Source organism: Daucus carota, chromosome 4 (assembly GCF_001625215.2).
Source record: "Daucus carota subsp. sativus chromosome 4, DH1 v3.0, whole genome shotgun sequence".
NCBI classification, from domain to species: domain Eukaryota; kingdom Viridiplantae; phylum Streptophyta; class Magnoliopsida; order Apiales; family Apiaceae; genus Daucus; species Daucus carota.
This window is the reverse complement of record NC_030384.2, coordinates 39784962-39804512: the sequence shown is the minus strand read 5'-3', so window position 1 is coordinate 39804512 and position 19551 is coordinate 39784962. Positions and strand designations below refer to the sequence as shown.

General features: G+C 33.4%; 2 protein-coding genes across 4 annotated transcripts; both read right to left on the bottom strand.

The window, feature by feature from the left end:
* Positions 1-549: 549 nt before the first annotated feature.
* LOC108216135 (protein ABA AND ROS SENSITIVE 1) lies at positions 550-6557 on the bottom strand. 3 transcript variants are annotated; one of them, XM_017388817.2, is made up of 9 exons: positions 6414-6557; positions 6132-6223; positions 5871-5970; positions 4324-4546; positions 3437-3683; positions 2516-2591; positions 2378-2424; positions 2072-2263; positions 550-1023 (listed from the first exon to the last, which is right to left on the bottom strand). In XM_017388817.2, the coding sequence occupies exons 2-8, from the start codon at positions 6209-6211 to the stop codon at positions 2089-2091; spliced, it is 948 nt and encodes a 315-aa protein (XP_017244306.1). In that variant the 5' UTR covers positions 6212-6223; positions 6414-6557; the 3' UTR covers positions 550-1023; positions 2072-2088. The 3 variants fall into 3 exon arrangements, with proteins under 3 accessions (XP_017244306.1, XP_017244305.1, XP_017244307.1); XM_017388816.2 differs by lacking the exon at positions 550-1023 and having other exon boundaries at positions 1733-2263; XM_017388818.2 differs by lacking the exon at positions 550-1023 and having other exon boundaries at positions 1733-2263; positions 6132-6230; positions 6414-6550.
* A 689-nt stretch (positions 6558-7246) lies between these two features.
* LOC108219308 (nicastrin) lies at positions 7247-17790 on the bottom strand. Its single transcript, XM_017392676.2, has 16 exons — positions 17446-17790; positions 16430-16546; positions 16229-16343; positions 15379-15455; positions 15204-15280; positions 13064-13141; positions 12802-12873; positions 12531-12604; positions 12173-12305; positions 12007-12078; positions 10924-11043; positions 9957-10028; positions 9650-9790; positions 9006-9090; positions 8480-8921; positions 7247-7762 (listed from the first exon to the last, which is right to left on the bottom strand). The coding sequence occupies exons 1-16, from the start codon at positions 17507-17509 to the stop codon at positions 7498-7500; spliced, it is 2004 nt and encodes a 667-aa protein (XP_017248165.1). The 5' UTR covers positions 17510-17790; the 3' UTR covers positions 7247-7497.
* Between the last annotated feature and the right edge of the window lie 1761 nt (positions 17791-19551).

The window sequence follows — 19551 nt, the reverse complement described above, 5'->3', positions numbered from 1 at the left end:
ACTAGCTTTGTATTTGGATACAAATACATAAGCATCATAGTATACATCAACGCATTCTTGTATGATCTTGTATGATGATATTAAGTACTATCAATGCATGAGAAAAAATAATTATAAAATTTATCGTTTATAAAATTCTGGATCCGCCGCCGATTTGGACGCAATGCTGAGTAAGAGATGGTTCATGCCGAGTAAGAGTTGCATTTTGCTGCAGCAGTACTGTGGAGCATGGAATCTGACGCATTCTGTTCTAGTGGAGAATGCTGTGGAATTTCTTTTAGAAGTTTTAATTTTCATTTCGAAAGTGCTTTTACTATTTAACATAACAATAAAGTGTAACTTTTGACATATACGCTACTATCATTTCAAATAATTTTTTGGTAAAATATAGTAACTTGTAAAGTCATTTTTTTTAGTTTACTAAGGATTTATCGTCCTGGATCAATTGGATAAAGAAATAACAACTGGGATGATGGGATTGGAGTTGGACTGAAAAATACACTTGCATGCTTAATTTGACTACTTTTAACGGAGAAAAATGGTAGTAAGTATTCATCGATAAATCAGCACTTTATAAGGACTAAGAAATCAACGATTGTAATGATGGAACCACAACATGGATACAATTCTTGCAAACAATAAACACCATCAAAGTCAGTGTAGACGCAGCAATCTCGAAGATTTTAAGCAGTTCGGAACCAGTCTGATTGTTAGAAGTACAAACGGAGGGCTGATGGAAGCAAGGTCCAGGGGCTTTTTAGGCATTGGCAGAGGCTCAGAGCAAGGAGGCTCTAACTTGGCTATGAAGTCACCCTTTCTACATTGCAATTGTTGAATCTGACTGTTTGGTGCAATATTAAAATTACTGGCAACCTTTGGTTTAGTAGTAGAGGATTGCGAAGTGATGTGCCAGTACCATTAGTTAAACCATCTGCAAATCCAGCTCTCAGAGATGTTGCTGGTTGCGTGAGGGCGAGTGCTCTTATTAATGAAGTTAATCTTCTTTCAAAAAAACATTTATACCTGTTATACAAACAATTCATATTCAACAAACAGGACCTCAAGTTTAGAGGTGCATGCTATAAAATTCAAAATAAAAGAGGTCATGTTCAAACTTCTGACTGACTACTGGATAATTTGTTTGTCATTAGCTTCTGCTCTTTCAATGTAATGCACCAATGAAATTATTAATTGAATTGTAATCGGTTTTTTGACCTTTCTTCAATTTGACACTTATAGATACAAATTACAAGTATTATATCCAAACGTTACCAATTATTTATTTATGAAATATAATCCGTTTAGATGATTGCATAACTAAACTAATTTGTCTAAATAATTTATAGATAAATAAAGCAAAACCACGTTCCGGACTTACGTCAGCAAAAATCATCCCCAAACAAGATGCTTGGGCAGAGGTTAAATTATGCTAAACTTATATACTACTTTCAAAAAAGTGACAGCTCAGTATTTGTAATGGCATATATCGAACTGTAAAAATATCTTTATGAAGGCTAGGCAAGTTTAATCACATTAAAATGTCTTCAAACACTCAGAGCAGCCATGTTTGGAGAGTAGTTGGTTATCGTTATAATACAAAGGGCTTGTGATATAATGTGTGGATCTTGTGGTGCTTGTTACATAAAACCTGTAAAGTATAGTGAAGTGATGTTGCTCAAGCATGTCTACTTAAGCAATTAAAGCTAAATCCATTATAAACGATACCAAAACATGGAAGAGAATAACTGGGTCTCATTCTGCATTCATTTGGCCCACAGTTCTCGGCACAAACAAAGCTCCAACTGCCAAAAACCAACTTGTAGCATTGTTGCTTGAATAAGTGAATTAATTCAACATAACAATCCTACTAAAGCTGCCCTCATGTTTGTTGAAACAACTATTAATGCCAGGGTACAAGATTCATAGTATGGCTAAATTGAAGCACAGGAGAGCTTGACTGCACATAAGATGATTTTTGCAGGAGGGTGTTCTCATATTTGATCTACTTAATGTCTCGGCAATAAGGTAATTTTAATAGCTCTACTATGAGTGAGAACTAGAGAAAGTTTACCAGCCAATGCAAAGTCTTCACAGGTGCTTAGCTCTCCAATCAACGGCATCATCACTGTCATCATCACTGGATGAATCTTGGTCACTAGAATCGTTGCCATCAAGATCGGAACTTCTCCTTTGCATGTTCGACTTGGCAGCTTTGAGCTCCATTTTCTTCCTCTTTAAAATCTCTACCCTCTCCCTATAAACCCTGCATTCATAATGAAAAAGGAATATATTACGATGAATATACTAAATGGAAACCACATAAATAGGACCACCACAATAAATCACAAAAGCATTGTTTATTCCATTGAACACTTACCGTTGTTCAACAGACTCGGCCACTTCTATCGTGTCAGCTGCATCATACTGCAAGAAAATTTAAAAAAGGTAGTTTAGCCATCTTACAAGCTCAATCATATATTTCCGACATGCACTCAGAAAGGATACTAGTACTGACCTCCTCTTCTTCCAAACGGTTGTCAACCTGCTGCAAGTCTTCTTGAATCAACTTCTCAAATTCCTTGTACTCATCCCTGATCAGGATTAAGTCAGATATTTATATTTCCATCATCAATCATCAGAAAGACAATCACATTTTGCTATTAATAGACTTCAGGCTTCAATCTATAACTAACTACACTGACTTCCACCCTGGCTGGCTAAGTGCTAACAACTAATGGTTCAATCAAATTGACTTCCTTATTAATATACTGCTAAGTGCTAAGTGCTAAGTAGACAAAATTCTTACCATCGGCTGGGATGGTTTGTAGAAGATAGTTTCTGCATAATGATGTGTGTTTGAATCTGACAAGCACTCTTTCCACACTATTTGTATTATATTTCTTCCTAACAGTTCTCCTACTGGCCCCGACACAAAAACTCATACCATGCTCCCCAGACTTTCATAAAAATCGAGCATATTAAAATACAAATGGTCAATAATTATTATGTATTACATTGTTTTTCTAAATTTTGGGACACTTCTAAAGCAACTGATTCTTGGGATTTTACCAAGACTCATTCACATGAAGAAAATTTATGGTACAAAAGTTTATTGCAGCAACAACTTGTTGCTAAGGAGTGGACCCCTTTACCTTAAAGTGTTTTTTTTTTTATCTAGTACAGTGGAACACCTTAGCATCAGATTTTCAAGCTTCCTAGATGTATAATCTATGTTTGAAGTTTTTCATAGTTAAGTCATTTCCGAAACCAGAAAATGGTTTATACCAAGAGGCAGGAGGTATATGAGAGACATTAACTGGTAATTTGGTTTAAAGCACTTGTCCTCCAAACAGAGGGCATTCAAAACAGAATGGTAACATCGAGGGTTACAAAGTAAATGGTTTAAAAAAGCTTTTGGATCAATTTAAGAACTTACTTAATATCTAGCTTTACAGGCGTAATACCACGTGCACGTAGATCAGCATCTTTGTTGTCAAAGAAACCTTCAGGAAGAGCTCCTTTTACTTGCTGATTATCTGTTGCGCTGATTTTTGTACTTTTATTCTCCCTAGGGGGCTGCATATGATTACTTCTTGTCTCTGTAGATCCCATCTGTTGAGTCTGAGAAGGACCAATTGCCTCTCTGTGAGACTCGTGATTCACTGACTTGACAACTGCAGTTCCTATATAATATTCATTTACACAAGTCACAAATCTGTACAGCAGAAGTACAATACATAATCAAATTTAAAGGTGTACTACAAGATCTGCTTACAAATAACTGCTACATGGTCCTATTGCCCTAAAAGATACTGAAAAGATTTTATGTTCCACTGGTTGACCAAAAGCTTGAATTGATACTATATTAGAGGACAAATATAATGTATTCGCCAACCTAATTCATAATATATAGACAAAAAAATGACTACCAACAGATTTTTAGAATTTATGTGTAAATAAATCGTGAGTAGAATAGTCATTTAAAACAGACTTTCTGGTTGTAAAGGGGATAAAGTTAGTTTCAGCCTAGAGGATTTAAGCATTGTTTCAGTTTTTCCCTATTGTCTATATATACTGGCATGTACTAGTTTGATGAGCAGAATGAGCAGGAAGATGTTTAGGTCCTAGTGAACCCCCATCTTTCTCCCTCCATAACCAACATGATCAATATGACACTTCCTCAAATCCTTTCCAATTATACTCTACTTCTTCGGAAATAAAAATGGAGTTCATACTTCATAAGCACCATTTTCAAGATAACAAATGTGTACATGGATGGGAGTAAAATAAATGACAACTACATTTCCATTTCTAAGTTTTTACCTTCTTTTTGCCTCTTTAAATCATGATTATCGAAAAAATCAGAAGGAAGTTGAGATCCTTGACGAGTTTTTTGCAATACCGTGGAGGGTTCATGTTTAACATCATGTGCGGCTGATGATTCTTCAGATTTATCCTTTAGCTTTGCCAACTCTTCAGATGACTTTAGCTTTACATTGTTAGCCTGAGGAACTGCAGCAGCTTTAGCCTTCAAATTGTTGACTGCCTGATGAACAGTAAGATCGTGTTAAAAACTCAACGACAGCAATATAACCTACTGCATGTGATAATTTAATGGTGTCCTCTACAAGAAAACAGATATTTTTTAACCAAATTTATTGCTGAAGACACTTTGAAAAGATCATAATTCATACAGAATATTATCAATTTATCACTTCAAGATATAAACAGTTTGTAACCAAACCATATATACTCATAATGTCCTGAGCAGTACGATCTGCCAGGGGTTAGTTAGATATTCGTACCTTAACCCTATTATTAGGAGTAGATGGCCTATGTCTGTAAAGAAAGCGAATTTTGAGGAATAGTATTTCATTTATAAAAAAATCTAACTTTATGAACAATTTTGAAAAAAATAATACTGTCTGCTCCTTTCTTCCCCAGAAGGTATGCTACAGATACACAGTATTATAGCGACTATTATGTTTCTAACACTGCCCTTCACGGCTTGAACTCTGCATTGACCCATTATTTCATCTCAGCTACAATAGCAAATTTGTTACTTGTTACGGTAAAGAGTGTAGACCACCACATGACAATTCCCTTGATATCATTGAAAAATCTAAAATTTGAGACATAACAAGGAAAATAGAAAAGATAGGTGTGGTTCAGCTTGATCGAAATAAATAATGGAGTCAGAGAGAAACTCCATTATAGTAGCTATACGATGAGGCAACCACATGAGTATAAATGGCTCAAAAAGAGGCCTGCACGACCACCAAAGATTCTAGAGAAATAAGTCAATAAAATTTAGACATATATTCATACCATATATCTAAAGCTAGAAGACTAGATGACAGGAATCACACCTGACTCGTGGTTATCCTACTACTGTACAAGTTTACAATATAATGCGAGACTTTCATTAAAGCAAAAACTCATATTTGTGTTTAGAGCTCTGATTTCCTATCATAAAGTCAGGTCGACAAATGTGTGCGTGAGCTGTAAGGCCATATTAATTACACTTTGTACAAATTTAGGTAAACCATTTTTTATCTCTCAAATTCAACTTTGCAATCTACACTAACACAAGTTATTCACTAATACTTCTACAGGCCAAATCTTCAATGAATATACCCTTGAAAGGAAGACGCCAAGGTAAGCATTACACATATCTAGGAACATACTTGCATGAATAAAAATAAGCGCTAGCATTTTAACTACTAATTTAAAAACAATGAGAAAAAACAACATAATGACACATGCTTTCCTCATACTTGCATAACTTAGCATAACTTATCCCTAATAGAGTTTCTCTTCTACTAAACAGGCATTTAGGTTTATCTCAAAAACACAATCTATATAATTACCTCGTGATGTTTACGAGTAACCTCGTGTGCTTGCCAAGCAGACTCAGATCTCAACACAACATTACAAACCCTACAAACAGGCTGATCATTATCGTCATACCTATACCAAAAAAAAAACATCAAAACCAGTCAAATACCATATTTTAGCAAATTAACTCGCGAAACCAAGCCAAATCAAATCCTAAACCTAAAACACTTTAAATATCACAAATACCAATACAATAAACCAACAACAACAATTGCGCCACAAAAATATATTACCTTACGAGAGGCGAATTAATCCGCTTCTCCGGCTTCCTGGCCTTCAATCTATCACGATAAGCCTTCTTGTTCGCATCCATTATAACAAATAACTAAAAACTAATAACCTTATCAGTAACAAAGTCAATATAATTCTAATAACCTATTTCTCAGGAATTCATCAACTCAAATAAACCCTAGAACTGTATATAGCATTTACACACATTATAATGACTGATGAAACAAATTAAAATAGTAATATGATAATAACAATTTATTATTTCAGTAAAAGAAGCTACTTACCGCAGTTCGCTTGAGTCGTGTGTATGACGCGAAGAAAGATTTGTGATTGCTTCTTCTCTGGGGTGTCTTTACTCTTCAACCGGGGTTCTTATCGATTCGGGTTATAATTGTACCGTAATTCGATCGCCGCTTTACCAATTTACCGGTCATATTATTTGCAATTTTAATGATTAATTAAGTCATTTATATTAATATTATAATATAGACTTAATGGATGCTGATACAGTTAATCAAATTTCATTATTTCAAAATATAATTTTTATATTATTTTTCTAAATATTAGACGATAAATTGACAGTTGTCTTGCATACATGAACAGAAGTGAAAAATTCATCAAATCATATCAAATAACGATTTTCTTAACTGGGTGCTACAAAATTTGAAATAACTTATGAAATACATAAACTTCAAAAAAGGTAATTAGTATTAAATTTACATGTGATTTTAAGGAAGTAATCTTATTTAAAATAGTGAAAAGGCCTTGTATTTATATAAAGAGTTTTTAGAAACTATTATCATATTCAAAAAAAATTTGCACTGCATCAAAATGGGCCGAAAGATTATTATTTCGTTGAATAAGATTAGCAATTATAACAAAAAATCTCTGGAAAATAACTTTTCCCAACTGAAATATTCAAAAAGAAACGTCAAAATTAATACATACATTTATATAGAAGATATTAATTTTTATTTTAAGGCTTAGCAGAGATTCTACCCCAGATAAATTGATTTTTTAGCTACAACTTGATACAAAATCCAAATCATGATGTGTAATTCACATACATATATAGTTGATGATGCTAGTTAACAATGAAGATAGATTACACATAATAAACTTTTGAACCCTTGATCATTTAATTATAACCCTCAAGTGCTTTAACCAAATTAATACAAATGGGAGTTGTACAATGTTGTCTAGATGTGTCATGTTGAACACTAAACACTGGTTGACATAAATGCACAAAATTTTGCTCTTCCCAAAAGTTAGAACAGTGAATACTTGCTACAGCAACTCTAATGGTGTTGAGGAATTTGTGAAGCAGGTTCATGATCATATCAATATTAAGTCCACTAATGCCCATAGTCAATCCCGCTTCATTGATTTTGCTATGATGGATCTTGCTACAACTATTGCAATGTATGATAAAACTGTAAGACCAATGCCCACAAAGAGGATCAGATAATCATACGAAGAATCTTGAACTAAAAACACCCGGAGCTGTATAGGAGCCCAATTGCTTTCTGACCAAACTGGATCTGCTACTCCCATCGGGTCAGATGCATTTTTTGGCAACACTTTCCAAGATTCTGACTCAAACTTTAAGCGCGTTGAGTATGCTGGAACATACCTGTATAAACAATTATGTAATTAAAATAACTGTTGATTATAGATGTATCAAGTGCTTAACTTTTAAATACTCCATGGCTTATTAGTTTACCGGGATTGTCAATCCCTCGAAATTGTGTTGCTCTTTAGTCTTTCCCATTTTAAGACATTCACTGAAACAATCCCATTAATTATTTTTCCTATCACTTTTTATTTGATTTCAGGAAGACTCTTTAATAACACTCTCCAAGTCACCATGGTATTAGCTGATCCAACAGATGATAATAATTAGTTCTTGGGACAACTTGAGAACTAAGTCCGAGAAAAGAGTCTTATCCTGAGGGACTTGGTCATCCGATCAAACATGGTCATCTGGTGATAATCTTAATTGTCAACCTTATTTCAAATTATTTAATAATTGTCAACCTACAAAGAATATTAAGATAGATTATAATCTTAATTTGCTAGTCATATTTATACAAATGTAGTTGAAAGGCTCAACTTTCTAATCCAAAGGACTAAAACTGTCGGGAAACAATCTACCAAAAAAAAAGTGAAGCTTGACACGGATCAAGGCCAGTTGTAAAGTCTGAATTTGGACTTTGCAGTATTAAAATTTATATTATTTTTTAAATAATCCATACTTGTAGCAATAAAATATACGGGGTTTCACCAATTACTAAGCTTATGAGTCCCAAAAGACTTCCGTTCCAATATTATAGTGCTGCTAAGATGATACCTTGTTGTAGAGATAACACAGACTCCCTTCCCATCTGTCTCCGCTTTAATGCATGATTCGCCTGTATTACTACAATCTTTCGGACAGGCAGAACTATCATTTTTTGACGGAAAGGATGTCTTCTCTGCCAGAAAATTCCACACAAACCTTGGAACATCACCAACATAACCAAGATATGGAGTGGAAGATGGTTCCTCCAAGACAACACCAACATAATGGCTGGGGCAAGAACTGGTTGGCGAAATATACTGCTTTACCAGATCACATGATAATCCAGGTTCACATGATAACAAGCAACCCAATAGTTCTTCAACTAAAGAAGTATTCACAGAAACAGCACTTAGGGCTGAAGAACTCAACTCCTTGTTGTCGCTGGCAAGTATGTATAGGGACCGTGCAACAATGGTAGCGGCTGCAATTATGGCTGAAGAGTTGATATTAGCTGCAAAGAAAGCAAAATTCTAATGAGATTCGCAACATGTCCGAGCGATTATCCAGTGCAAAATATGACATATGATTAACTTACTAATATCATCGAGATGACTGTGATATAATTTGTTGTCAAAGACAGTATCGAACTCTTCTAAAACAATTCCAGAAGTACGAGAGTCCTGTCAAAGAAAAAGACAGTCAAATTCCCGTATGCATGTAGCTAAACCATTTTTTCTTTGACACTCTTATGCAGGGGTGGAGCCAGACTGAAAGTCTAGTGGGGGCCCATTTGTTTTCACCCACATAGTATTGTTAGTTTAGAACGAGTTTTTATAAGAACTACGATATCATAACACTATTTACATAGTGATGATCATATCTTATTTAACAGAAATATGCAAAAATATTGAATAAATAAGAGTAGGAAATGAAATATACTGGGGACACCATAACACCGCCACTGCTCTTCTGTAAAAATTTTATATATGCATGTGTTTAAACAAATTATAAACTACATTCGTAAGTTCAAATTATAAAGTCAACCCCATGTGTGTGTAGTGTGTGTTTAGTGAAATATAAAGGCATAAAGCTTGTACGCAAGATGGTTTGTAATAAAACAGGACTCCTGATTATATTTACATGTGTGTATAACAAAGTTTTATGCTAGCAGTGGTCACTTTTGCTTCAACATGTTTGCAGAAAGGAGAACAAGGGTATGTGTATGTGTGACATGCAAACCTTATTCAGAAAGGCCATCAGTGACGAAGGAGGAATCCCAGGATTAGAGGAACTTGCTGATGAGATTTTTATGCTTTCAGTCCCTAGTGATTCTTGGGCTTTCTTTAAGGCTTTTAATGTATCATTAGTTCCAGATGAAACCTGCAGCAACAGTGCACCACAACAATGAATATTCATGTACAGAGATAAAGCTCCTGCAGAAAGTAAAACTAGTAAAGATATCCATATGCAAACTGTGAAAACAGCCGAAACAAAGTCTTAGAATGAATATATTGTACCAATCCACAAAAATAAAATATAATCTTACTCCTGTTGCATGAGCAAAAAATGATTTAACCCCATCATCAAAGCCCTTGCCAACTGATCCAACTTCCAAAACCTGAAGAAAATAATCCGATATATTATCACTTAAGATGGTTCAAAGTCTTGAGCAACAAGATTGAAGAGTGGCCCAGGTGAAAAGACAAGGTTACTATCAAGATCACTCAGTTCTGATTCAACACATCAACTTCTATTCTTTTACGAACTAAATGTGATACTTGATTCCCTATCATTTTATATATGTAGAGCTTAATTAATGTGCATTCGTTGATGCGGGACAATAATTATATAATAGTAAAGCAGTGAATTATACAATATCAAAGAATAATCTCAATCAATACTATTCCCATAAAAAGTGCATAATCAAAGTGCCGCAATAGAATGCATAATCAGGTATATATCTGTAATAAACCCTAAAAACAAAGGAATAAACCCTAAAAACAAAGGGCCCAAACAAACGGGTTAATAATAGAACCCAATAATAGTCGTGCATCATTTGTGCAATTCATTTGTGAAATCTAACTTCCTTACATAGTTGAATGGGAGTGGCACTTGGACAATTTTTATATTATATGAAGAAATTCCGGCCATACAATCAAGAGGCATATGTAAAAGCATGCATGTCTATATGGTAAACATGTGTATGGTCATCCACATATGAATACTGCTTATTGCAATTAATAGTCATATTAGTAGCATACACATGTGGTGTACATATACCTATGGCCTCCAACATATGCCAAGTACTTGAATTTATGGGTTATATAATTGTTTTTCATTCTGATGGCAATAATATAGTGATTGAAGTTCGCATCAAGGCTGGTGACTAATTTTTCATGTCGGATTAGGACCAAAAACTAAATAGTATCAAGATTCAATTACTATTTTAAATTTGTAATCGTTACTGAAATTGGAACCCATGTAGAATTTAACTTTACAAGACAAAACAATACCGTTTCAATTAACATGTGACTAAGCCCACTAGTAGCATCTGAATGTTGATCAAGTTCAGCAAGAAATCTCCTGCTACCAAGGTAGCCCCAAGCTTCCCCAGTGAATACAACAAATACAAGCTAAAACAACAAAACAAAAATATATAAGCATAAGATCAGTTCAGAGTTAGATAGGGAAAAGCCATAAGACAATCTACACAATAACCAAAGAGTACACAAGGATAACAAGAAGTATAAGGGATATCAAGTTATTCCAAAATTGGTAAAAGATACAAGGGATCGTATTAAATCAGCACAAAATTGTGAACCTGGCACAACAAAAGCATATTTATTGTTATGAACAATTATATGTCCACAGTAAATTGTAAATGAACTTCAACAGTTTGAATGCAACAGATCATAAAAGTGAAAGCAACAAAAATTTGAAGTACATCCTCTAGAACCAACATGACGATTTCATGCACCCATTGAGCCTATGCCTATATAACACAATTTACTAATTTGGTAACTCAAAACGTAGCACTCTTGTAAAAACTATTATTGTTTGTCCATCAATTAGGTACAGATGCTGAGTTTTCTGAATTTGAAGGTGTGCACACCTTAAAAAGGAACTTGACAAAATAACTGATAAATGCATTGCATGCTATAGGGAAAGAAGCAAACAAATTAAGTTTTACAGTAAACCAAGGACTAGATACACAAGCCAGAACTAGATTGGTCCCCAATTGTAACTGGGAGCCACAATCCACTTGGACGGAGGTTAGTTAGTTATATCCAGTGGGCAGTACAATTAAATTGAATGAATATCATGGTTCAAACTTTCAGATTTTCAATAATTGCTTAGGTGACTAATTATCAATGAGAAACACTGTCCCACCCCCATATTAATCACACATTTCACATATCTTCTTCCTACAACTGTTAACCGCTAATATCCTTCACATCTACCAGTCAATATGTTTCTCATTCCAATCATGCCAGAAACAAATAAAACAACATATGATGAAACAAAACCAAAAAATAAGGGTGCACCGAGCATAAGCGACAGGCAACCCACACATATGCAGACTACATTATACAAACCTGTTTAGCAAGATCCTTCAGACCATCAACACGTGAAAGAGCATCCACTGCAGCCAACAGTGAGATCAGTCCCTTCATAATGGTTTCAAAATTATTTCTGTCAGATAGGTAGAACAATTCATATAAATACTATCTAGACTGAAATTTCAGTTAATGTTGAGCTTACAGATATTGGGGAATCAGCACCTAGGCTTTTGTCACGAAAAAAGGAAGCAGCATCCATAGATGTAACCGCTAGTATAATGGGCTTAGACTGTGTGGATAATGTGGTATCAATTGGAGGAAGTGCCGACCAAACACTGCCTTTCAAATGTAGTATGATTGAAATGAAAGATTAAGGTTAAACATTTTAATCTTACATTACACCATAGTTACCAAATAAATCAGAAATGATGTACAAAAAACAACTTGAGCTCATAACTGATTTATAGGGGACATCATTTTATATCAAAGAAATACAGAAACACAAACGAAGTTGAGAACTTGAGATCCATATTAGAACAACAGATCCTAGGAAATCTGACCTGTATCCACCCAAAGGCAGGCAAGCTTCCTCTTCTAAACAAGATTCTGAATTATGTGTGCCAGCTTTTGTTGTCTAATTAAACAAACAACAAATTCCGTGAGCTATTTATCAACAATAGGTGTAAGCAAATTTTACAGGTAAAGGGTCATTTCGGAAGTTTAACTTAGTTTTCACTACATTCATTCCCATCCACCTCAGGTTTATATGTTAATGTTTTAGTTGGCCAAAAAAAACTTCGCCAACTGTTAAATCAATAGTCACAAACATACCTGCATCACCACATCAAACTCAGCCACATGTGTAGCTGAACCTTTGTTTCTCTTTTCATTCTTCTCTGCCACCTGCATGGTTAAAATTAGTTGCATGACTATATCATCAAATTGGTAAGGACTAAGGAACATGCAGGAGACCCTAGTACGGATATTAAATTGGCTGAGCAAGACCAGCACGTCTAAACTTGCCAGGCACAAGCCAGATCGACAACTATGATCTATTGCATTCTTAGGGATGCAGGAAACTCCAAAATAGTACCTCTTGCAACTTAGCAGTGCTACTCTGAGAAAGTAAAAACACAGGAAAGTTGTATCTCCCCCACATAGTACCAGAACCCTACAAATCCCAAGTGATTTAGCATTAGAATTTATTTAAAAGCAAAATGAATATACTGCTCTCCAAATCCGGTTTCAAGTGAAAAGAAGACGTCACCAAGTGATAAAGTATGACTCTGCATGGCCCTCTTCTTTAAACATCAACACTTGAAGATATATTAGTTCTATGTGCGAGAAATCAGTTATCAGTTGAAAACTTAACAATCTATTTGCTTTGGCCTCGTTTGTTTCAATGTAATCTAACTACATAACTGCAAGTTCCTTGGAAGATAGATGAGTTGCGGTATTAATTTCAGTGTTCCTGAAATCGGACAAAGGAAGTTCTAGTTTCAAGGTATTTCCACTAACGCCAAACATGGTAACTTGGCTACCTAGCTTACCCATGGTTACTCCAAGTTGCATAATTATTCAAATAGTATCACTAGCTTCTATACCCATGTGAAACACAGGAAGCTTTATAAGTATTGTTCTTATCACTTGTGTGTGTGTGTAATATCTTTGATAATCAAAATTTATATTTAATTTATCATTTATAGATAATCTTAAACATCATTTATCAGTTAATCACTAACATCCTTCAACTTAAATACAGTAATCATTAAGATCATTGTTCTTATTAATTATATTGTAGAACATAATGTCCTTCAATATATAAAAATAATTGTTGTGCATGTTAATCACGGTGTAGAACATAATCTTCAAGTTGTCTGATAACTAAAAATATTCTGGAACAAAAAAAGTTATAATTTGAACCATCAAATTATAATTTATCCAATTTTGAAGGATCTGGACTCCAAGACTCCACTTTAAATATGGACTCCATATAACTTTTCTCAAATATCTATGTATATGTGTGTGTGTGTGTGTGTGTGTCTTGGGGTTTCTTTATTTTTTTCAATTTAATAATGATTTTCAGTGGATTTTAATTTTAAAAAACAGGACAAATAAATTACATATTTTTTTTATATTTGTCGGTTGGGGTACTGCTTTAAAAATTTATATATATTAAGTTTTATTGAGGATTTTCCTTTTAACTGCTTTGATATTACTGGATTTCTATAATTTTGTTATTCTTCAAAAATAAGTGCATTTGATGTTGAACAATATCTTTCCAAATTATCTTAATATGCATTATAGAATTTGTTATCAGGAAAAGTATGCCATTCTACACGCTTATTCTTATTATTCTGATATGTAGTTGAATTTATTAACATTTGATTGTTTTTTATGTGTGTAATAGTATTATATTATAATTTTAACACTTGGCTTGTTTAGGTTTATAATTCTAATATACAATACAATTATATATATTAAGTTTAATAATTTATTTTACATATTTATATGTATTGTAATTTACAGAGGATTTTTCTTTTTTATGAGGGTTTTTCTTCTTAATGTACTCATGCAAACTTTAGTAGTACTTTAGTGGTAATAATAAATACATGTATCTATGCTGACATTAATACACCGGAAAATGTGCTTTAGAAGGCTGTGAGGGTGAGACCATGTAACGACCAACCAAAATAAGTATCACCGATCAAACTGTCTTAGCATAATTATATATAGGATATAATTTCATCAAAATCATCAAACATGCCCCAAATTTAAGATTCTAGGCAACTTGCTCTTGTGCTTGCTACGATGCATCTTAATTAATGGAATCGTATCTGGATTAAAATTGCCGACTAAAAGCAAGGAAACTGGCTTTCAAAATCAAATATATACTCCCTCAGTCCCTCTCATTTATTTACACTTTTTTCCAACTGCTTGACACGCATTTTAAGGTGCATATGAAGTATAGGTTCACAATTTTTTTAAAAAAATTTCTTGTTCTGTATAAAAATTTAAACATTAAACTTTTATTCAGAAGAAAAAAAAATAAATTAATTTAGCAAACTATATTTTATGAGAGCCTTAGAATGTGTGCCGAGCCCCCGTCCCCCTATGTAAACAATTGAGGGGGGCGGAGGGAGTTGAATTTTAGACATTCAATCAAATCGCTAGTCATTGCTACTATAATCCATACGTTCACAGTAATTGTGACCTACAAATCAATAACATACATTAGGATTCCATTGATGAGTTCTGCTGTCATAAGGAGAAAATTCGGCTTGTGGAAACTTTGTATCAGGGGACAGACCTGCACAGATTAAGTAATGTGATCTTTACTTGTTTCAGTTAACTCACTGGCCTCTGTAATGTAATATGACAATCAACCAAGGGGTTGTTACTTGTTACCTTTCAACTTATCCTGCATGTCTGATTGTACCAGTACACCAGCCACATTCCGAGCAAAGTGTGAATCATCAGATATTCTGAAATATAATCAAGTACTTAAGACAGAAACTAGGATGACACATGAATTTTACCCGCAAATTGAACTCAACAAATAAGCAAGAAATTTTTGGCAATGCGTTAAGAAGTGATTTGAAACACCACGAGTGTTTCACTAATAAACCCCAAACTCAATTTAAAATATGTGAATACATACAGGTTAAATCCATTATTCAAAACAAGCATATGTATATGTTCGAACAAATTCCTCTTCAGCATTTCGATACAATACCAACAGAATAAGTGAAGAGTCATGAATCCAATTCTGCTGTATATCTATGTTTACGTATGTATACAGCATGATAACAAAAAGTACGAAGCTAAGTGACGATAAATAGAAGAAAAAAAAAACTTATTTTTGTTGCCAAGATAGCTTCGTCTTCTTTATTTGATATTTTTCCATATATCTGATTTCTTTATTTGTTGCGATCATTTCTTGGAAAATTATCTTCAATGAATATACAATTGTATATATATGAAAGAGCCTAGACAAATTTTTAGTTAGAAATATTTTCCACTTCGGTTCAATGCCTTTCAGTAGATAAGGGCTACAATGAGAGTGAAAACACAGAAATCCAGTGCATATAGGTTTAGATGCAAATATAAGCTTGAATCTATACAAGCACAATAGGCCTTCAAAGCAAGTAAAAAAGGAACAGTGATAGAACTGATATACTTGATGACTAAAGTAAAGAGACAATAATATACCAAGGGCATTATGAGAACTATATGTGAAATGTAAATATGCACAAACCTTTTCAGTAAGCTGTCATATTCATCTGATGACACCAATAATGCAGATGGCTGAACGATATTTTCGGCACTGTCAAGTCTTACGACGGGAGCCACAACTTTTCCATTGCCAGGATCTGATGACACAATCGAGATTATCAGTAATCAAGGAAACACCAGATATGCTATTAACAATATTTGATAAACAGGGATGATTATTAACTTGAACAACCAATCTCTCCATGAAGGTTGAGTAATCGTACACAAGGAAATCCATCTATTATGCTGTACATTGATTTCTCAAGATCAGGAACAGATTTCAAGTCAGCTTGAAAGGAAGCTGCGCAAAGTTGATGAAACTTGAATACATAACGTTCAGCATAAACAACTCTCAGGTATATTGTGTGTATTATAGAATTCCAAGCACACATGAGGTAGGATTCCATAACACTCGCAGTGAACAAAGACACAACCGTTTATTATTAAACTATGCAAAAATAGTACATATAAACAAATATGGTGAGGCCTACAAGCAGCTACCACCGACTTAGGTCAAGGATTGCCATACTTGTACAACACAGAGTCAACGGTTATAAAATGTACATGTTATTGAGTAGTACTTGATATACAAGATAAATTAACAACATTACGTCATTACCTAGTAATTTCACAGTTTCTTAAGAGGAAGAAGTGCATCGAGGGTTCTATTTATGTATATACCAAATACTTTGAAATAAATGTTTTTAAACTTTTAGGAATTAATTAAAAACTAACACAATTTTTAATTTACATAAGCCCGACAAGATACACAGAATTGATGATGTCAAATGACACTTTACCATTCATATCAAGTCAAGAGAATTAGAATTACATGAAATTTGCTCCAAAAACTTCAATTAAATCTCAAATATTAAAGCCAAGAAATCCTACTACAAATTTGGTTCAATATTAAAGAGGCTATCCTCTTGTAACCTAAATTTACATTTCACCAACTTGCCATTACTAATGCTTTCCATTTAAGCTTCCGATTACATCAACTCAAGCAGAAACAGAACTAATACGATCCATATTTACGCATAATCTGATGAATTAAACATCCTTCAGTCCTGTTAAATACGAGTCCATTTAAACAGTGCCTTGAACATAAAAACATGCCAAATCAACACACACAAACAATAGTCTAAAATTGCAAAAACTTAAAACAGCATTATAAATACGATTTAATCAAGAGATGCATACCAGAGAAGGATGAGCGAAGGGAAGCGATGAGGCAGAGAAGAGACAACAATAGCTTAGTGTCCATGGCTATATAATTCTAGTGATTATTATAAAATTTGGGGATAATGTTGAAATAATAGTAGTGTAGGCTAATTCATTCGAAACCCTAGCTAAAGTTGACTCAACTGGATGATGAGAAGACCAGAGGATGGTGCGAGTATCAGATGCTGACCGTGAAATATCTGATTTCACAGGCACCGATTACTCGCGTACTATGTATCAAGGGTTTTGTCGGTTTCAAATTAATCCTCCGATGACAAGTTAAACAAATTGATGCAACAACGAAGGAAATAATGTAATTAGGATACACTCTTAAGTCATACAAGCGAGCAGATGACTACTGTAGGAACGACTTTTTTTCATTTTTCTATTATCTTTAATCGAGATATTGAAATTCTAAATTTCTAATACGGGAGCTCTTTTTTCTTTTTAACCAGGGATTTTAAAATGGGAGTTAGACGTTCTCTGATTTCACCATAAAAAAAAATTATTATTATATACTTATATATAATAAGCGTAAAGGAGATAATTTGGTCGCATGGTCCTCTGGTCCAAAAACTTATCATCCGTTGGATCTTATATTGAACAAATAAGCACCGTTAGATTGGAACAAAATTAAATTCTGTTCTCGAAGGCAACTGATATCTACTTGCATGTTTATAATTCCTTTTCTGAATCCAAAACAAATTCTGTCTTTCACATGTATATGATTTTTTTTAATCCTAAATAAATATTTCCTACCAGTTTTATTCGTAGAATCATATAAATCTCACCGTCACAATTTTTTTATAATATATTTTAAAATTAATAAGCCGGATTTATGTGAGGAACAAATACAAAAACTTTTTCTTAATCCAAAATAGATTCTACCTTCTTATTGCATATTTATGAATCCTTTTCTTAATTCAAAACAAATTATGTTTATCAATTTTAATTTAGAACCATATAAATTTTTTGAAAAATATTTAAATCACATTATAATAATTTTAATATAAAACACATTTATTAATATAATCTAATAGGAGTTGGCATAATGTATTCCACTCAAAATATATTAAAATTTGATAGATAGAATTTAATACTTGGCATGATACATACGAGAAAAGGAATTGCTTGATTAAAATAATTTATTTGAAACCATTAATGGTTGTGATGATGTATTTACCAAAGTTCTAACTTACAAACAAATCATAATTTCGAATTTTATTTTATTGAAAATTTTAATTTATTATTTATAAATTAAATTTTTCCACACCATTTAAAATATATTTAAAAAGTTTATAAATAATTAAAAAGCTCCCGTGCCTTGCACGGGCTATAAGCTAGTATATTTAAGTTAAAAAGGCTAATGAAAAGATTATTATGACAAGGGATAACTGAAGTCTGTAATCTTTAATTTCGGCATAAGCGCAGATAAATATATTTTGAAACATGAAAATTCGCTCTCAAACTTTAAAAAAAATTTGTCAAGGTTATGTATGAGATATTAGTTCAAGCTGGGTTGACCTTTGGACAAGTGGATTAAGACGAACGTCTCAAGAGCACCAAAAAATCTATGCATATGTAGTATATGATGATAAATTTATGCATTTATATATTTAGAGCATCTTCTAGGAGCTCTCTAGACAGACTCTTAACTTCAAATCCGGAGAATGCAGAAATGAGAGTTCCAATGGACTCCTGAAAACTCTTTAAAAGTTTAAGAACTCATCATCTATCTCTCCTCTCTTGTAAAGAGAATCAAGTAGCTCTTAGAGCATCTCCAATGCTACTCTTAAATCACTCATTAAAATATAATATTATATGTGGCTATTAGCGAGATAAGATATTGAAAAAGATGGCAACTCCAATGCTCCTCTTTATACATGCTCCTTATTCATATTTTATTCATATAAATGAGAGAAAAAAGTAGAAAGAGAGAAATATCTGAGATCCCTTTTAATGTATTGACTAAGGTTGTTAACGAACGAATACTTTAATTTTCATATTTGTATTCGTTTTAAGTATATATATTCAGATTTGTATTCGTTTATTATCCGAATAATTATTTCTTTTCGGATTCGGATT

What these genes read in the sequence shown, in the direction of transcription:
- LOC108216135 (XM_017388817.2), bottom strand. Translation starts at nt 6,211, where the DNA reads ATGGATGCGAACAAGAAGGCTTATCGTGATAGATTGAAGGCCAGGAAG. An exon ending in TTTAAAGAGGCAAAAAGAAG is followed by an intron (nt 3,684 to 4,323) that starts GTAAAAACTTAG and finishes AATATTATATAG; the next exon opens with GAACTGCAGTTGTCAAGTCA. An exon ending in CCTGTAAAGCTAGATATTAA is followed by an intron (nt 2,592 to 3,436) that starts GTAAGTTCTTAA and finishes AATCCTGATCAG; the next exon opens with GGATGAGTACAAGGAATTTG.
- LOC108219308 (XM_017392676.2), bottom strand. Translation starts at nt 17,509, where the DNA reads ATGGACACTAAGCTATTGTTGTCTCTTCTCTGCCTCATCGCTTCCCTT. An exon ending in TGGAGAGATTGGTTGTTCAA is followed by an intron (nt 16,344 to 16,429) that starts GTTAATAATCAT and finishes TTGTGTCATCAG; the next exon opens with ATCCTGGCAATGGAAAAGTT. An exon ending in CAGTCATCTCGATGATATTA is followed by an intron (nt 8,922 to 9,005) that starts GTAAGTTAATCA and finishes CTTTCTTTGCAG; the next exon opens with CTAATATCAACTCTTCAGCC.